Source organism: Astyanax mexicanus, chromosome 22 (assembly GCF_023375975.1).
Source record: "Astyanax mexicanus isolate ESR-SI-001 chromosome 22, AstMex3_surface, whole genome shotgun sequence".
NCBI classification, from domain to species: Eukaryota; Metazoa; Chordata; class Actinopteri; order Characiformes; family Acestrorhamphidae; genus Astyanax; species Astyanax mexicanus.
Genome location: NC_064429.1, coordinates 27,795,190 through 27,812,931, shown reverse-complemented (window position 1 = coordinate 27,812,931; position 17,742 = coordinate 27,795,190). Strand labels below are relative to the sequence as shown.

General features: G+C 40.0%; 1 protein-coding gene across 1 annotated transcript in view; it reads right to left on the bottom strand.

Annotated features, from left to right (window-relative positions):
- Positions 1–17,742, bottom strand: part of pappab (pregnancy-associated plasma protein A, pappalysin 1b) — a 136,459-nt gene that overhangs the window by 100,909 nt on the left and 17,808 nt on the right. The window contains exons 3-6 of the mRNA XM_049470697.1: positions 3,487–3,632; positions 3,046–3,339; positions 1,167–1,359; positions 651–772 (exon numbers count right to left, since the gene is read on the bottom strand). Of these exons, the coding sequence (XP_049326654.1) occupies positions 651–772; positions 1,167–1,359; positions 3,046–3,339; positions 3,487–3,632 (755 nt within the window). The remainder of the gene's footprint in view (positions 1–650; positions 773–1,166; positions 1,360–3,045; positions 3,340–3,486; positions 3,633–17,742) is intronic.

The window sequence follows — 17,742 nt, the reverse complement described above, 5'->3', positions numbered from 1 at the left end:
AAATCTTAATAAAAATCTTGTTTGGTGTTTGGTATTTAGCCTTTTGCCATATGTTTAATTTGGTTTAGTCCGTTTTGGTTCTGCTGTTTTTTTTTCTTTCTTTCTGTGCATCCCTAGTTTATACAGTTCAAATGAGCTTAATAAAAAAAAAGTCTTCAAAAATCCCAAATTAAATCCTTGTTAATCTTATCCATGTTGTTAGCAGTTCCTGGGTTAATATATTCACTCATGGAAGAGGGTGTCAGACTCCTGGAGGACCTCAATAACACTAAGGTTGGTGCTTTCCCAGCATTTTACACCACTGATTAAACTTACAGTATCAGGTAATTATCACATTCTTCACAAGGTGAATTCTCCACAGTTAATAGAAGAGGTAAAAATCTCCATTAAAGAGGCACTAAAATAATTAAGGAGGCATTTCTATATTTCTATGAGCTGTAGGTTTTTTAGCAAGTTGTAACGTGCAAAACACTATAGATTTTTTAGGCTATAGAACTATATAGAACTGAGGCTTTTAGGCTTTGGTTCAGTGGTAAGTTTGTTCATGTTGCTTTATCTGTTCTCTAATTGGATTTTTATTATTTTTTTATGATTGTTTAATGTGTAGAGCCAGGAATATTATGAAGGTGTGAAGTCGTGTTTTTTCTTACCCTCCGCTTCTCTGGGGCTCCAGTGTCCTGATGGAGCGCAGGGTCTCGGGGAGGACGAGTTGGTGGCGTACTGGAGGAGCACTCGGCCTTCAGTGCATCTGTCACATACTGATCCCACTTCTCTAGGAAACCAACAGACAGCAGAGGTAGCAACTTAGACACGGCAACAGAGCCACTACTAGCATATGCAACATTGCAAATGATACACTGCCTGTATCTTGATACATGAGTTGATGTATATGATTCAGTATATTGCAATACTGTGCTATACTGTACAATGCAACATGCTGCAAAGCAATGTAAAGTAGTATCATATTCTCAGTATAGCCATAGCATGAAAAACACACCACCATTTGTAAAAACTGATATTGTGCTTAAAAAAAAAGCTATCCAGTATTGCACGACAATATATTGCAATAGTTCGGTATATACATCAACATTTTCTTATTTCACTAATGGCTATATTACTGTTGTTGTTTTTTTGTATTTAAACTGGCCACTGCTTCATTTTTTCACCTGTCAAAATAAAGGCCGGTGATGGCAGGGAACCACTCCAGCGTGAGGGAGTCGTGCCCTTGCTCCATCAGGCGCAGAGGTAGAGGAACTGGAGCTGGCTTACTGCCAGGCCTCCAGGACTGGTAGATCAGGTCCAGGTAGCAGTGCATCCGGGCCACCTGATTCAGTGTGAAGGAGTCTGTGCATGCATCGTCTACAGGGAGGAGAAAAAAGAGAGGGAATTACACAGAAATCCTAATATTTTATTACCAGTGATGGTATCATCTGATTACTGATTACTCCTTAAAAAAATAACTAAGTTTTTTAACATGTTTTTGAATCTAGGTAGAACTTTGTCTCCAGCACAGAGTAAACAACCAACTTTGATATTGATCATCTTTAACTGATACAAATTCAATATGTGAATGTGAGTGTGTGTGTATGTGTGTAAGGTGGAGAAAGAGGCACTTGCTGTGTGACTGTGAGCATGTGTGTGTGAGGTGGAGAGAGAGAAGGGGGCTTGCTGTGTGAAATATGTGTGTCAGGTGGAGAGGGCGGCTCGCTGTGTAAGTGTGTGAATGTTTGTGTGTGTGTGTGTGAGGTGGAGAGGGGGGTTCGCTGTGTGAGTGTGTGAATGTTAGTGTGTGTGTGTATGTGTGTGTGTGTGAGGTGGAGAGGGAGGCTCGCTGTGTAAGTGTGTGAATGTTAGTGTGTGAGTGTGTGTGTGTGCAGTGGAGAGAGAGGCTCGCTGTGTAAGTGTGTGAATGTTAGTGTGTGAGTGTGAGTGTGTGTGTATGTGTGTGAGTTGGAGAGGGGGCTAGCTGTGTAAGTATGTGAATGTTAGTGAGTGTGTGTGTGAGGTGGAGAGAGAGGCTCGCTGTGTAAGTGTGTGAATGTTAGTGTGTGAGTGTGTGTGTGTGCAGTGGAGAGGGGGGCTCGCTGTGTGAATGTATGTGTGTGAGGTGGAGAGGGGGGCTCGCTGTGTAAGTGTGTGAATGTTAGTGTGTGAGTGTGTGTGTGTGCAGTGGAGAGGGGGGCTCGCTGTGTGAATGTATGTGTGTGAGGTGGAGAGGGGGGCTCGCTGTGTATGTGTGTGAATGTTAGTGTGTGAGTGTGTGTGTGTGTGAAGTGGAGAGAGAGGTGGGCTCACTGTGTGAGTGTGTGTGTGTGTGTGTCTGTATGTTCAGTAAGTGCTAATTTTAGCCTGTTAGCTTGTTACCTCACTATCCTCTTGTCATTTTGGTGTGGTTGCCGCCGACAGCAACCATTGTAAGTTCCAGAAATAAAGCGATGTCTGTATTCCTTTATTCTTATTACTTATTACAGAACCTAGGCAACTATACACCCAAACTACAACTCCCAGAATGCACTACGTTTCGTAGCATTAACCTCTTACTTTCCCAATAACTGTAAACGCCTTTCTCGTCCATCCTTTCAAAGCTACAATTTCTTTTTACTAAGGAAAATTGCAAAAAATACCGAACAGCAACTTGGTGGTTGTGATTTCTTAATTACTTAACTTACTGAATTAACAATAATATTGCGTTAGATTACTCGTTACTGGGAAAAATGGTCAGATTGGTGTAACATGTTACAAAATAACCGATAAAAGTTAATACTACATTGCAATGACCTGTGGGATATGATTGAAGGACCTCCAGCATTAAATGTGTACATGATTTCTTGATTTCTGCCAGTCACAATCATTATCACCCACTGCACTGTCCACTGTGGGCGGTAATGCCCTCTATGACATATTGCTAGTACATAATATGCCACTGTGGGTTGAGGAATGTTAAATACCACTGCATTCTATGGTATTCTGTGGCATTATATGCTATTCTTTGGGTCTCATGTACTATAGTACAGTATTTTCTTACTGTATATGTCTGTAACTCACCAGCATAGCTCATATAATTTCTGTAGGGTGTGTGCTTGAAGGTGCGTTGGCCACAGGTATCGTTTCCAGGCTCTGGGTCTCTGCAGTACTTGTACTTGGGCGTGGGGTTCGTATCTACACACAGGTCTCCAGTTTCCAAAGAAGGTTCTGTCTCCAGACAGGCGTCGTTACACGACTCTACTTCCGAAATCCCCCTGAAGACGTGGTACAGTCCGAGGCTGTGTCCGATCTCGTGGATCATGGTGTGCGTGTGGCCAAACGTACCGTAGAACGAGGGGTTCAGCACAATCCCACCTCAAAAAGAGACAAACAGGGCAGATACCACAATCACCATATGCGCTCGGAACATTGCTTTCTATATGCATCGAAATAATCAGCTTAATAAAATGATTATGTCCAGTTCTTCTAATCCTGTGGTTGTTCGTTATTCTTGTTCTTTACCTAAATGCGTTAAGGCCTCTTTATCCCAGGGCCAGGTGGCCACTCCTGCTAGGTCCTCATCAGACGAGTTGGCAAAGAAGACGTTCAGGTGGGTGGAGCCGTCCAGGTGCAGAAGGTCCTTCAGCTCCTTCACATCCATAAAGGCCCTGAAACAGAGATAGCAGGAAGAGTCAATTAAGTCAAAAGTTACTGTAAAATTAATGTAAACTTCAAGTAAGCTTTCACAGTGGTTGCTGGTGGCTGCAAACACGCTAAAATAACAACAGGCTAATGAGCTAACAAGCAAACAGGCTATTGACAAAACTGTTATATTGAAGAGGCAGTAACTTAAAAGCAACTTTGGCCCCCATTGAACACATTTTATTTAGTTTATTTATTCAATTTTATGCTACGTTATGCGCATGAGACACATACAGGAGTTGGACAATGAAACTGAAACACCTGTCATTTTAGTGTGGGAGGTTTCATGGCTAAATTGGAGCAGCCTGGTGGCCAATGTTCATTAATTGCACATTACACCAGTAAGAGCAGAGTGTGAAGGTTCAGTTAGCAGGGTAAGAGCACAGTTTTGCTCAAAATATTGCAATGCACACAACATTATGGGTGACATACCAAAGTTCAAAAGAGGACAAATTGTTGGTGCACGTCTTGCTGGCGCATTTGTGAAAAAGACAGCAAGTCTTTGTGACGTATCAAGACCCACGGTATCCAGGGTAATGTCAGCATACCACCAAGAAGGACGAATCACATACAACAGGCTGTGGATGACATGACTGTGGATGCTGTAAGAGGAAGCTGTCTGAAAGGGATGTTTGGGTGCTAACCCGGATTGTATCCAAAAAACATAAAACCACGGCTGCTCAAATCACGGCAGAATTCAATGTGCAGCTCAACTCTCCTGTTTCCACCAGAACTGTCCGTCAGGATAATAAATTATTGTGGTCTAAAACCAGGTATTTGAGTTTCATTGTCCAACCCCTCTATGTGTTACACACTATCGCTACAGTCAGCAATACAATCAGACGCTTCCTTTTGGGTGCGACAATTTATTTTTTGATGATGATGATGATGATGATAATGGTAATGAGTGTATATGCCTCAGCCTCTGAGCACCGTTTTACTTAGACACTCAAACCCGAGGTCTGTAATTCAAGAGGCTAATGCTGGTGATGCTGTTAGCTTGATGAACTTTATCTGTATCTGCTGGAATCACCTCGGCCTCTCGGTGGATCGATGGCAGCGCTCATTTTAACAGTCAGCGTTAAGTGGCTTTCTAAAAGCACACATTCTGCAGACATAAAGCTGGCGTTTTATACACTGTATTGATTGTAGCACATGCTGAGTTTCAGATTTAAAGCAACTCAACACTCATTTGGAGAGAAACATCATTAATCACAGTTAATCTCCCCGATGAACCGAGAGGAACCTTTGGGCATTGGGAAGTGTGTGTAAATGTGTGTGTGTGTGTGTATGTGTGTGAGAGTGTGTAATAACTTGCTGAGCGGAGCAGTGTTCTGTGATTTAATGGCTCTCGAGAGATTGGCGACGTCACACTGGGAGTTAGTATTTGGAATAGAACCCGAGCCGTACTCTAAGGCCAGCGTTAAGGTTGGAGGTCAGCTGGCTGTGTTTGGTTAGGAATGCACTGTGCGATTTATTTGGATGAGTCCATTCAAGATAGGGTTGCAGCATTAACTGTTTTCACGGTGTACCATAATATGATAAAAAAAATGAAAGTTTATCATACCGTGCACATTTGTTTTTACCAATATGTGTGAGAATTGCCCTCATTCTCCTTTTACAACAGTTTACTACAATTAGGAGGCAGGTAGGAAGCAGTATTAGAGGTAAGTTAGCCTAAGTCCAGCTTAGCCTGTAACAATACAGAAATAATGTTCCAGGAAGGTTCTAAAAACATCTAACCATCCATCCATCCATCCATATTCTACCACTTATACCTCCCTCTCCCCGGCTACCTTTTCCAGCTCTTTTGGAGGGGGGCACCAAGGTGTTCCCAGGCCAGCCGAGAGACATAATCTCCCCCCAGTCGGACATGCCCGAAACACCTCGCCAGGGAAGCGCTCCAGAGGCATCCTGACCAGATGCCCACCTCAGATATGGATGAGCAGAAGTTCTACTCCGAGCTGCCCCTGAATAACCGAACTCCTCACCCTATCACTAAGGGAGAACATGGAAACTCCACCCAGATAGGGACTTGAACCCAAGATCCCAGTGCTGGGAGGCGAACATGCTAACCAACAAGACACCGTGCCACCCACAACGTTTGCATCACAACGTTATTAAAACATATCTCATGTAACATTCTCAGCTAGATGAATACTACTAACACTACGGAAACTATAAAAGTAACATTCCCAAAACTACAAAAAAATAAACATTGACAAAAAATAAATAAACATTGACACAAGTGACATATGTATATAAGTGCAGCAATGTCTGAACATCCAGAAAAATTGACAGATTTAACCTTCTAAGAACGTAAACTGCAACATTCAGAAATAATGTTTGAATTTGCTTGATAGGCAGTTCCTCTACCTATCAACAGATATCATTAAGAAATATATCTTGAAAATCCAGCTAAAGTCAAATTCCACTCCTTTCTGAAATTAAATCCCAGTTTTATAAAATATCATGATACTGTGATACTGATATTTTCTGAAACAGTTATAAAACTGTAAAAATGCCATACAGTTGTAACCCTAATTTATATTTAGCATTTTATTTAAGAATTTTAGTCTTTTAGCATTTTAGCTAACGTCTTTTTTTAGCTTAAGTCTCTACGTTTAGCATTATATTTAGGAATTTTAGTCTTTTAGCATTTTAGCTAAAGTTTCCTTGTTCAGCATTATATATAAGAATTTTAGTCATTAGCATTTTAGCTAAAGTCTTTTTTTATCTAAAGTCTCCATGTTTAGCATTATATTTAAGAATTTTATTCATTGACATTTTAGCTAAAGTTTCACTGTTTATCATTATATTTCAGAATTTCTGTCATTGGCATTTTAGCTAAAGTCTTTTTTTAGCCAAAGTCTCCACATTTAGCATTATATTTAAGAATTTCAGTCTTTTAGCATTTTAGCTAAAGTCTCCTTGTTTAGCATTATATATAAGAATTTTCGTCATTAGCATTTTAGTCTTTTTTTTTTAGATAAAGTCTTCACATTTAGCATTATAGTTAAGAATGTCAGTATTTTAGTATTTTAGCCTAAGTCTGCCTGTTTAGCTTTATATTTAAGAATTTTAATCATAAGCATTTTAGCTAGTCTTTTTTTAGTTAAAGTCTCTATGTTTAGCATTATAGTTAAGAATTTGAATCTTTTAGCATTGTAGCTAAAGTCTCCCTGTTTATCATTATATTTAAGAATTTCTGTAATTAGCATTTTAGCTAAAGTCTTTTTTTTAGCTAAAGTCTCCACGTTTAGCATTATATAGTATTATATTTAAGAATTTTGGTCATTAGCAGTTTAGCTAAGTCTTTTTTGCTGTAGTTCTTAACCATACTGTAAGTCAGACAGGGACAAGTGCTAATGAATGGTCAATCTACCCAGAGATTCCCATAAAAGGATCCTAACAATGCATTAATTCATATCTGCTAAGACGTATAGAGTTTCATATAGGCTCTCAGGCTCACCTCCTCCGTCGCTTTGAGTTCCTCAGCAGAGGCCCCACTCCATTCCTCTCAAAACATTTCCCTTTTGAAAAATGCTCAAGCAAAATAAAGAAAAGCCCATGCTCAGCCCCTACTTCCAGCCCTCTCATAGCAGACCCCCACTAACCACCATTCAAAAAAACCAGCCCGCACCTCTTTCCTCCTCCTAAGAACAACATCTGTTAGCCAATTCACTACAAAGACCAATCAAGCGCCGTTTCTGCCGCCGCCTCCGCGTTAAATCCCGCGTTAGCTGAGACACTATGACAATATATGTAACGTCTGCAGGGCTTTTTGATGTATGAATCTTCTCAGGGGGACGCAAACCCTGGAAACACGAGGATCTTTTCCCTGTTATTTACTTATCTGTATGTCTCGGGTCCTCGGCTCACGCTCAGCCATAAATTAGACCCAACCGGAGGGTCTGTGACATTTCAAACGGTGTTAAGTGCAGCACATCGCTGAAAAATGTGCAAAAATGTTTATACCTCATCAGGCTCCTCTGGAAGCAAGCCTGCTCAGACTGCAGGTGGCCAATCAGAAATTCAGTTCAAACTGAGAAGCTCAAAGATATCACATTTATTCAGAATTTTATTAGAATTTGTATGTTTTTACAATACTTAGCAAAAGAAATAGGAAAGACTATTTTGCTAAGTATTGTAAAAACACACACATTCAAATCAAATTCTGAATAAATGTGATATCTATGAGCTTAATAGGAATACTCTGTATTTTCAAGTCTCATATATTCAAAACGATGACTTTAATTTTTTCTTTTATTTTAATTGACTATTTATCATGTTTATAAGACTTCGAACTACAAAGAAATTATACTGTATTTTCCCAGTTTAATCACTTTTTATTTCTTTTTTTTATGTTCTGTCTAAATTGGCATTGGATAAAATTGGGTTGACCTAGAGTTGCAAACACATTAAGTTCATTTTCATTTTTTTACTTTTTAGTGATTTACCATATTATTTTACCATTTTACCTTTTACTGTACCATTATATTTTACTATGACACGGTGGATAGCTTAAACTTTACCTCAGCTTTGCTAGTATTGACCCACGCCCTTGACTGGGCAGAGAAGAAGTAAAGAGGGGGAGCGAACTCAGAGAATTTGGAGTGAGGTTCGGGGCATCTTTGCTGTAAAGCATGAAGCCGATGCCCCCACATAACACGAAGAAAAACATGAGGAAAAAGAATCAAATTAAAGAAGGAGGAAGATGGGGAGGAGGTGGATGTGAGGTTGTTCAACGAGCAGGTAGAGAGGAAGTGACGGTTTAAATAGGGAAGGAAGTGGGAGGACTGAGGGCGTGGATCAACTCCCAGAACTAAGCTGTAATGTCCTTGCAAATATTCAGTAAAAAAAAATGTATATAATTCATTTCTAAACATGCAATGTCTTCAGTCACTGATTGAAAGATCAAAGGTTGCTCTTTTTTAAAGGGGCGGGGTTATCCAAAAAATAGCTAAATAAGTAATTGAAATGTAATAATAGCATTAAAAATTAAACCGAAAAACTTAATAATCAAAACTTCGAAAAGAAAATATCCATGCATTTTTAAATTGTGTTATTTAGCAACTTAAAAGAATCATTTAACTCAACCTGGAAGCACTCTGGGCATGGCAAGTAAATCAACAGTAAGTAAATCAAAGTAAACTGTATAAAATATAAGAACAAAACATACCTAAAAGTGAAGGTTAACAATCCTCTACGATTTCAATAATATACATCTCATTCAGGATTTTGGATTCCACTGTTTCAGGGTGCCTTCATGTCTATGTTACCTTCTGGCTCTCTGGCCTGACTTAATTTAGGCTGTTATAAGTCACACCTGTTCACATTCTCTATACTCTATATAAATCTAAATGTATTGTTACACAGTGTTTTTATAAAATTAAAAACTATTATGCTGCCATTCTGTAGATGGTAAAAGCAAAAAGGAAACAGAATGGCTTCTTTCTTTCTCTGCCTAGTGTGGCTCAAGTGAGGCCTGAGGTGAGGGGGTCTTCTCCCCACAGTTCTGAATAAATATCGGAGCTATGTGCGAGGTGTGGGGCAGAAAATTGATGATTAGTTGTGGAGTTGGCGTTACAAGCCAGCGCAGCTGTCAGAGAGCTGGACAAACGAAGAGAAAGGGAGAGAGGGAACTTTTGGGGATGCTTACAAACTTGTGCTACCCATCTTACTCCAGAATAGAGTTCAGACAGTAGAAGATTATGAAGTTTATGGGGGTTCTAATGTTTTTTATACACCGCCTGACCAACAAAAAAAGGTCTCCACCTGGATTTAAGTAAGTAAATGATGTGGGGTTGATGCTGCAGTTGGTCAGGTCTATGTTCAGCAACAGTATGTGCTGAAAGAATGAGGTCAGCTGACTGAATACCTGAATATACTGAATATAGACCAAGTTATTCCATCAATGGACTTTTTCTTCCCTGATGGGCATATATGAGCATATTCCAAGATAAGACAATGCCAGAATTCATGGGGCTGGAATTGTGAAAGAGTGATTCAGGGAGCATGAGATCATCATTTCTTTGTTGATCCACTGAGTTTTATCAAGTCCAAAGTCAGTGCAGATTTTCCTGGAACATCTTACAGCACTTCATGCTTCATTTTGCTGACAACTTTTATAGAGATGCGGATTTCATTTTCTAGCAGGACTTGGCACACTGCCCACACTGCCAAAAGTACCAACTGGTCTTATATAATATTAAAATTTTTTGAGACACTGATTTTTGAGTTTTCATTGGCTGTAAGCCATAATAATCAACAATAAAAGAAATGTACCGCTGTACCATGTCCTTGTCCTGTCCCTTGTCAGCCTCCATGTTTTTTTTACCTCCTTTGTTTGTTGTCCTAGCCATGTCTTCAGTGCTCCCATCTGTGTTCATTTGTAGCTCCGCCCCTTCATTACCTGTCCCCAGGTGTTTTCTGTTTCCTGTTCTCCCCATGTGTATTTAACCCCCTGTGTTTTTAGTGTTAGTTTCTCTGGTCTTGTCTGGTGCATATTAGACGTCAGACAGGTTGCTGGTCCTTTGTGTTTGTCTGTCTGTAGTTTATATATTCGTATCTTCAACTTCATGTATCTTGTTTTGAGTTTTGTTTTGTTAATAAATTGCTCTGTTTTACATCTGCCTCATGTCCACCCATGCTGCAATTCCTGAGACTCTGTGTGTAATATATCTATATAGTATGAGTTTCACATTTGGAATTACTGAATAATAAATAATAATAATAATATTTTTTTTAATGATATTCTTATTTCTTTAGACCATGTAACAATTTGGTACATAAAAATATTTTTGGTTTGTTCTTAGTAAAGGATTTTTTAATTTTTCATAATATATATAATTTTCCATAATATACATCAGGGATGTGCACAGGAATCTTGAAGGGTAGTTCAAGATTCCTCCTGTATTCTCCTGTATTCGTCTCTTTTCTGTGGGCATTTTGAATTTTCTGCATTAACACAACGTGCATGTAAATAATTTGAATAGTGCTTTATGTCCGTCATTAATCTTGCTTGATAAAATGAAATGTTATCAGCTGTATGTAACTTAGTTTGGTGAGCCTCCCACAAAACAAGCTGAGCCATGTAAAACGTTGACTGCAAGCTAGCTGGCTGTCTGGGTTTTTTTGCTACCTAAACATGGCACAGTAGGTGGCTGTCCGATTATTTAGGATCACTAAACAACCCAAACTCGACGACATCGGATTTTAGAGAAGTTGATTGTGATCATGTCTTGTAATACTGTGAAGGCTACATTTCAAGCTCACCTTCAGGGCAGTCTCTACTCCCACGCCATCTTCAAACTCCTCTCTGCTAGTCGGCTGAAGCGCCACCCGGTCGTGTGCTGCGCTTTTTTTTTTTTCTAGTGAAGCGTGCTGCGTGTCCCCCGCTACGCCCGCGCCCCTCCCTTTTGCCTCTCGAGGTGTCTGAGTCTGAATGATTGACTCTGAAAGCTTTGTTTTACGAATCTTCAATCAAAATTACGAATTATAAAGAAAATCTTGTTGAAATATTAAATCATATTTGCCTATATTATTTTTCCTCTCCCTCGGAAGGGCAATATCAGCCAAGGACGGCAAAAGGACAGTTGCCCAAGCACATTGGGCCATAGCGTCTGCACGTCACTGATATATATATATATATATATATATATATATATATATATATATATATATATATATGTATATATATATATATGTAGAGCACTGTACAGCACTGAATGGGTACTATAGATCAGCTTATAATCTCCACATCACACAGGTAGTACCTCCTATGCAGCTACTAACCAATCACAAGGTAGGTCTGTGACTGAGGCAGTACTCCTCCACATATCACCACATTTGAAGCTGCTTTCTCAGGGCAGATTAAACAGGCAGCGATGCTATCTCTAGCCGATGGCCGAGTGACACCGTTACACAGGGGGGACGTTATCAAAGGCCATCAGGAGGCGGCCGGTGAAAGCTAGAAGGCCGGCTGCAGAGACAGGTCTATGGAGAACAGATGATATAAGGTTTCCCTTCTAATAATTTCAGGAATTTCATTATTTCCTGTGAAAATATTTGGCTGGCTTTTTGGCTGTCCAGAAGGGGACAGAGAGGGTCAGGGAGTTTAGTTTAGGCGAGATGAAGAATCAGCGATGGATCGAGCGCGAGAAAGCTCGTTTTTAAAAAAGCGAACGCTCCCTGCTTTAATAAAGCTTTCACTACTGTAGGTCAAAGCCACCTAATCTGAGTTCAATTAAGTCTAATCCGCTGGCTCAGTCGCGAAAACACAACACGAATCAAATGTGGACGTAGGCCTACTACAAAAACAGCAGGCCAAAGCATGCCTGCGGCCGGCCAAAGTATGCATGCATCAGTGGCCGTGGATTTCACAATGGTATTCATTTGGGTGTTTATTTTTTCCCTTTTCTCGTTCTCTGTCTCTCTATTTGTATCCTGTTCTCTCGCTCTATGGGGCAACGGGTGACACTAACACTAACAGAACTCTAAAGCCTTAAGTCTTAAGCCTTTGACTCATGGCAGCAGCCACTGATGATACTTCCATGGTTTAGATCCGGTTTTGAGGAACTTCCTAAGCCACTGAACACATGGCTAAGCCAAGGCATGTCCAGTCATTACAGTATGTGCTCACCAGACAGACGTGTGGACTCAACTCACATGGCTTGGACTTGAGTCCGATTTGAGTCACAAATTTGATCAAATCAGAGACTGTAAAAAAGATGGATGTTGTGTCGCTGTTCCCCTTCATTTAATAAAAAAATAAAGCCAAAATCTTCCGCCATGTTGGCGATCCTGAAACCCGAGTCTGCGCAGTAGAGACCAGAGGAGGCAGAAAGACTGTGGAGAGACAGCCTACTCATTTAAATAACCCCGCCCCTGAGGGCTGCCTCCACAGAGCTCACACTGTGCCATTCTAATCATACATTTACCTCAGCAGTGCCATTCTAATCATAAATTTACCTCAGCAGTGCCATTCTAATCATACATTTACCTCAGCAGTGCCAATCTAATCATACATTTACCTCAGCAGTGCCATTCTAATCATATTTTCACCTCAGCTTTGTCAATCTAATCATACATTTACCTCAGTTGTGCCATTCGAATCATACATTTACCTTAGCAGTGCCATTCTAATCATACATTTACCTCAGCAGTGCCATTCTAATCATATTTTCACCTCAGCTGTGCCATTCTAATCATACATTTACCTCAGCAGTGACATTCTAATCATACATTTACCTCAGCAGTGCCATTCTAATCACACATTTACCTCAGCAGTGCCAATCTAATCTTACATTTATCTCAGCAGTGCCAATCTAATCATACATTTATCTCAGCAGTGCCATTCTAATCAAAAAATTACCTCAGCACTGCTTTTCTAATCATGTTCTAACCATTTACTTAGGCAGTACAATTTAAGTCACAGATTTATCTCAGTAGTGTTAGTTTAAAGTCATATGTGAGTGAAATCTACACAGAGAAAGACAGCCTATCTACTAGCCAACTAGCAAAACTAACTATAAAATAGTCAGTGATTATTAAAAACTCTTCAGTCATTTTACATATTCAGCCAACCATTTCATATATTTTAGGTTGCCAAATATTCGGTGCATCCCTACTTAGCACAGTGTGCCAACCAGCCACAAACCAGGGTTTTTTAACAGTCAAGCGTGATAATTTGCAGCTAACCTCTACAGAAATAACATAATTCAGTGACAGCAGCTCATAAAAGAGGATCAGGGAGGAGGGCGCACGCTGTTAAATTCTACAGATTTACAGGCTACTTCAGGTGGACAGGCGATTAAATTAGCAGGATAGGAGAAAGAAAAATAATAATATGTAAAACTTTCCTCCTGGCCTACTGTAAATAAGCTGGCTGTAAAAGTGTGAAAGCTGTAAGAGGGTGTGTCTCCTTATTTAACTCTGATCGGACGCAGTAAATCCACTCATGTAGGGGACGAGTGTGCAGTAATGTGTGGTCAGAGCTGGTTAAGGGGGCAAAGGAGTGTAAAAGTGGTCCCCTCCCTTTCTCTCTCTCTTTCTCTCTCTCTCTCTCTCTCTCCCTCTCTCTCTCTCTATTTAGCTGTGCATGAAAGGAGCTCCTCAGAGCTCTCGCGCAAATGAATCAGCTCCTCTCACAATGGCATGCTAAAGGACTGTTTAATTGCTGCTGTTTAACAGGAGGAAATCCCTCTGTCCCCAGGGCTTAGCTCTTTATCCTCAGCCCACTCCTAAACACCACAGGCTTCTGCTCGTGTGTGTGTGTGTGTGTGTGTGTGTGTGTGTGTGTGTGTGTGTGTGTGTTTTTGTACATTTCAAGGACAGAAAATTCCTTATTATTAGAAATAAACAGGGAAAATATCATAGGTCTACTTCACAACAAAACCAACCCAATAAAACTGTTTTTACACTGATATTTTAGAAAAAAAATTTTAGGACAGGACAGAGGTGTTAGAAAATATGCGGAAAAAAAATTAATTATAGTTGATAAATAGATTTTGTTTTAATCACTTTTAGCCGCCAAAAAAAATATATAAGTGTCAGCTATGACAATTTTCCTATGTGGACCAAATATTAAATGTCCCATGACTTTTGCCACATCCCATGGAAGCTAGAACCTACTCAAATCTGGCCTCAAACTCAAAGCTCAAACTCTGATTGTTCAAGTTCCCTTGCATGAACAAGCATGCTGGCTCACAAGATAACACCTCACAACTTATACAGGACAGACTCCGAGGATAATACAGAGATAGCAGGAAATATGCAAAAAAAAAAGAAAGAAAAAAATATTATATTGTGGCTAATTTTTCATAATTTTCAGCCGCCCAAAAATATCAGCATCAGTTATGAAATTTTTCACACAGTATGTTGTTTACATATTGAACGTCCCATGACTTTTGCCACATCTCATGGAAGCTGGAACCCACTCAAATCTGGCCTCAAACTCAAACTCTGATTGTTTAAGCTGCCTTGCATGAACAAGCACACTGGCTAGTGTTCAACCTCGCTCACAAGATAACACCTCACAACTTATACAGGACTGGTCGTCATACCCAGGTTGTTCCCCGAAACAACACTTCACAGTGGATTTACAAACTGATATTCCATGACTTCTGTCACACCATCATATGGCTTGATGGTTGATTAGCTAATTAACTGCATGAGTGAAAAGGTGTAGAGATGTTCCTAATGAAGTTTTAAACTTTTTTAAAAAAAGAGAGAGAGAGAAAAAGAGAAAGACACACAGAGAGAGAGAACAAGAGAAAGAGAGAGAGAGAGAAAGACACAGAGAGAGAGAGAGAGAAAGAGACAGAGAGAGACAGAGTGAGAGAAAAAGAGAGAGAAAGCCAGAGAGAGAGAGAGAGAAAACGAGAGAAAGAGAGAGAGAGAGACAGAAAGAGAGAGAAAGACAGAGAGAGAGAGAGAGAGAGAGAGAGAGAGAGAGAGAGAGAGAAAGACTTCCAGTAACAGGTGCTTTTATGGGCCTGTCCGACTCTTTAAAACAAGGTGCTAAGAGCTAAATCCTTGATTAGGCAAAAAGCATATAAACGGCTCTTTACAAGCTGAGTGGCTTCAATTCATCCACAGCTTGTACGGTCAACGTTCTTCTGACACTGTTAATATAAAAACTGATCCAAAAGACCTTTAATCCTTTACACTCAATTATTTCAAATACAAATTAACCCAATAATCTAAGATGCAGAAATGTTTAAGCAAGTGATGCCTGTCTAAGATATATTTTTTGCTTCAAATGAGTTGCCAATCCATTAAATGAGCCAACCTAGTGTCATTAGAGACATTCTAGACTAATCCAGACATGTTTTAATGAGACAATTATTGGCTGAATCTGAATCGGACTCCAAAAGGTTTTAAAGAGGACATCATATTGTACCTTATTTTACAATTAAGTTAGAATAGGAAGTTTCTTTTCACAAAATCACTCTCACATAAAGAGATCTCACTATAACTGGGAGATTGCTGGTTTGAATCCTGTTCATTCAGCTTGCCATCAGTTACCCGATCCCTGAGAGAGCACAACTGATCTTGCTCTCTCTCTTTGGGTGGGTAGTTCTTGTTCCACATCACTCCAAAGGGTGATTGCGATAAGCAATGTCTGTGAGCTGATGTATCAGAACCGAGTCGCTGCGCTTTCCTCCAAGCGTGCAGCGATGGTGGCTGACTTCACATGTATCGGAGGAGGCATGTGCTAGTCTTCACCCTCCTGGTGTTGGAGCATCACTAGTGATAGAAGAAGTCCCAATGAGTGGGTTGGGTAATTGGCCATGTAAATTGGGGAGAAAATGGGATGAATATTAGGAAAAAAGCTAGCCATGCTATAAGTAAATTTCCTTTGCCTGTGTCCATAGTGCTCAACATGAGGGGTGGTGCCAGAGTGGTTTCATGGCATCACAATAAGGAAGCCACCCAAACGGCTCACACAAACATATGCAACCTGACATCAAACTCTTTCAACTGATTCACATAAAATGCTTAGAGCGTTTAGTGACCCAAGTGTAAATACAAAAACACGCAAAAAGTGAGTTTTGCAAACACGGTGCTAACCATTTGGTGTCCTCAAGGTACAATTAACAGACACTGCTGCACAGCCGACAGCAGTGCGGAGAGTTCTCAGAAGGTAAATCAAAGAGTTTAGTTAGAGTCTGCAGTGTCATTCAGAACTGTGCTGAGGCTAATGCTAATGCTAATACACAAACATCATTGTGTACTTCATGGAAATGGTTCATTTGGTCTGTTGGCCTTCTCTTGGTTAAGCTTTAAGACACAGCTTTACTGAGTAAACTCCTCTTGTATTTGTCTCTTTGACTTCCTGGACACTACCTGAAGGTACTGTGTGTATAAACAGTCTTTTTAATAAACCATCTGTGCTCTTTTAAAGTTCTCAGTGCTTTGTTTTAAATGGCAGGACCCTCAGAATTTTACAAATAAAATGTGTGGAGCTACTTTCAGCTTGTTAATAGTCTAAAAATAGTGATTTCTTTGCCTGGGCAATGATATGCCCCTATCACTAGCATTGTAAGCCTTTTGGGAGTTTTAGCTAAAAGTGCTGTATTTTGAAATGCTGGGGGTAAATGGAGGTGGGCTATTTGACAAAAGTTTGTACTCGTTATCATGTTTCTCTACAGCCCAAGTCCATTTTACACCAGATTTCTCCTTTAAAAGACTTTAAACTACCCCCTGATCAGGACATTCCTAATTCCTAAAGTGTCTTCCGTTCTTACTCAGCCACAGCACCATAAAAAAATATGCCTTTATGGTTTTAAAACCATCCAAATTTAGGCCTGCTAAATATAAGCTAATCAAAAGTGACAAACAGTGTATGATACAAAGCATATGCCATCCCCGAACACACAACCCAGGAGTTTGTATATTGAGTTTTTGTAAATATGGGTTTTGTAAAAGTAACATGACTCAGTGTTTTGCGCACAAATAAGTCAGGAACAGTGGTGTTAGGCAAACAGATTCACCGCAGCGCTCCAGTCTATTGTTCTATGCTTGCACAACTCTCCGTTCATGCATACTTCTACAATCAGAAAGGAATGTCAAATCATTTTGTTATGCAGCCCTCGGCAAAGCGCTCCAGACATACCATAATCAAATCAAAACAAGCAACAAGTTGGAGAGCTCTTTTCTCTCCGGTTGACTCACACTCTTCGGCCTCCTCACACTCCTCCCCAATACGCTTCCAGTGCTCTCACACACTCTGCCGTGTTTGTTAACACCAGCTGTGATCAGAGGCAGGGGCGGCGTGGAGATGCCGACCTACTCAAACCACACAGACAAGAAGGAGGAGAGGATGTTGTGTCATTTGCATAGAAGCTGGGTAGAGCGTTGAGGTAGGGCCGGGCGGTGCGACCAAAGATCAAAGATGCGTCACAGTATTTTTATTTTTATTTTTTTTTTAATCAGTGGTGTCTAACGATTACAAAATTGAATCTGATTAATCACAACATAATTCTGTGATTACCTGATTAACTGATTAATCGCATTTGTTTTTCTTCAGACGCATATTTTTAAAGTGGATATTTAAATGTAAAAAATGTA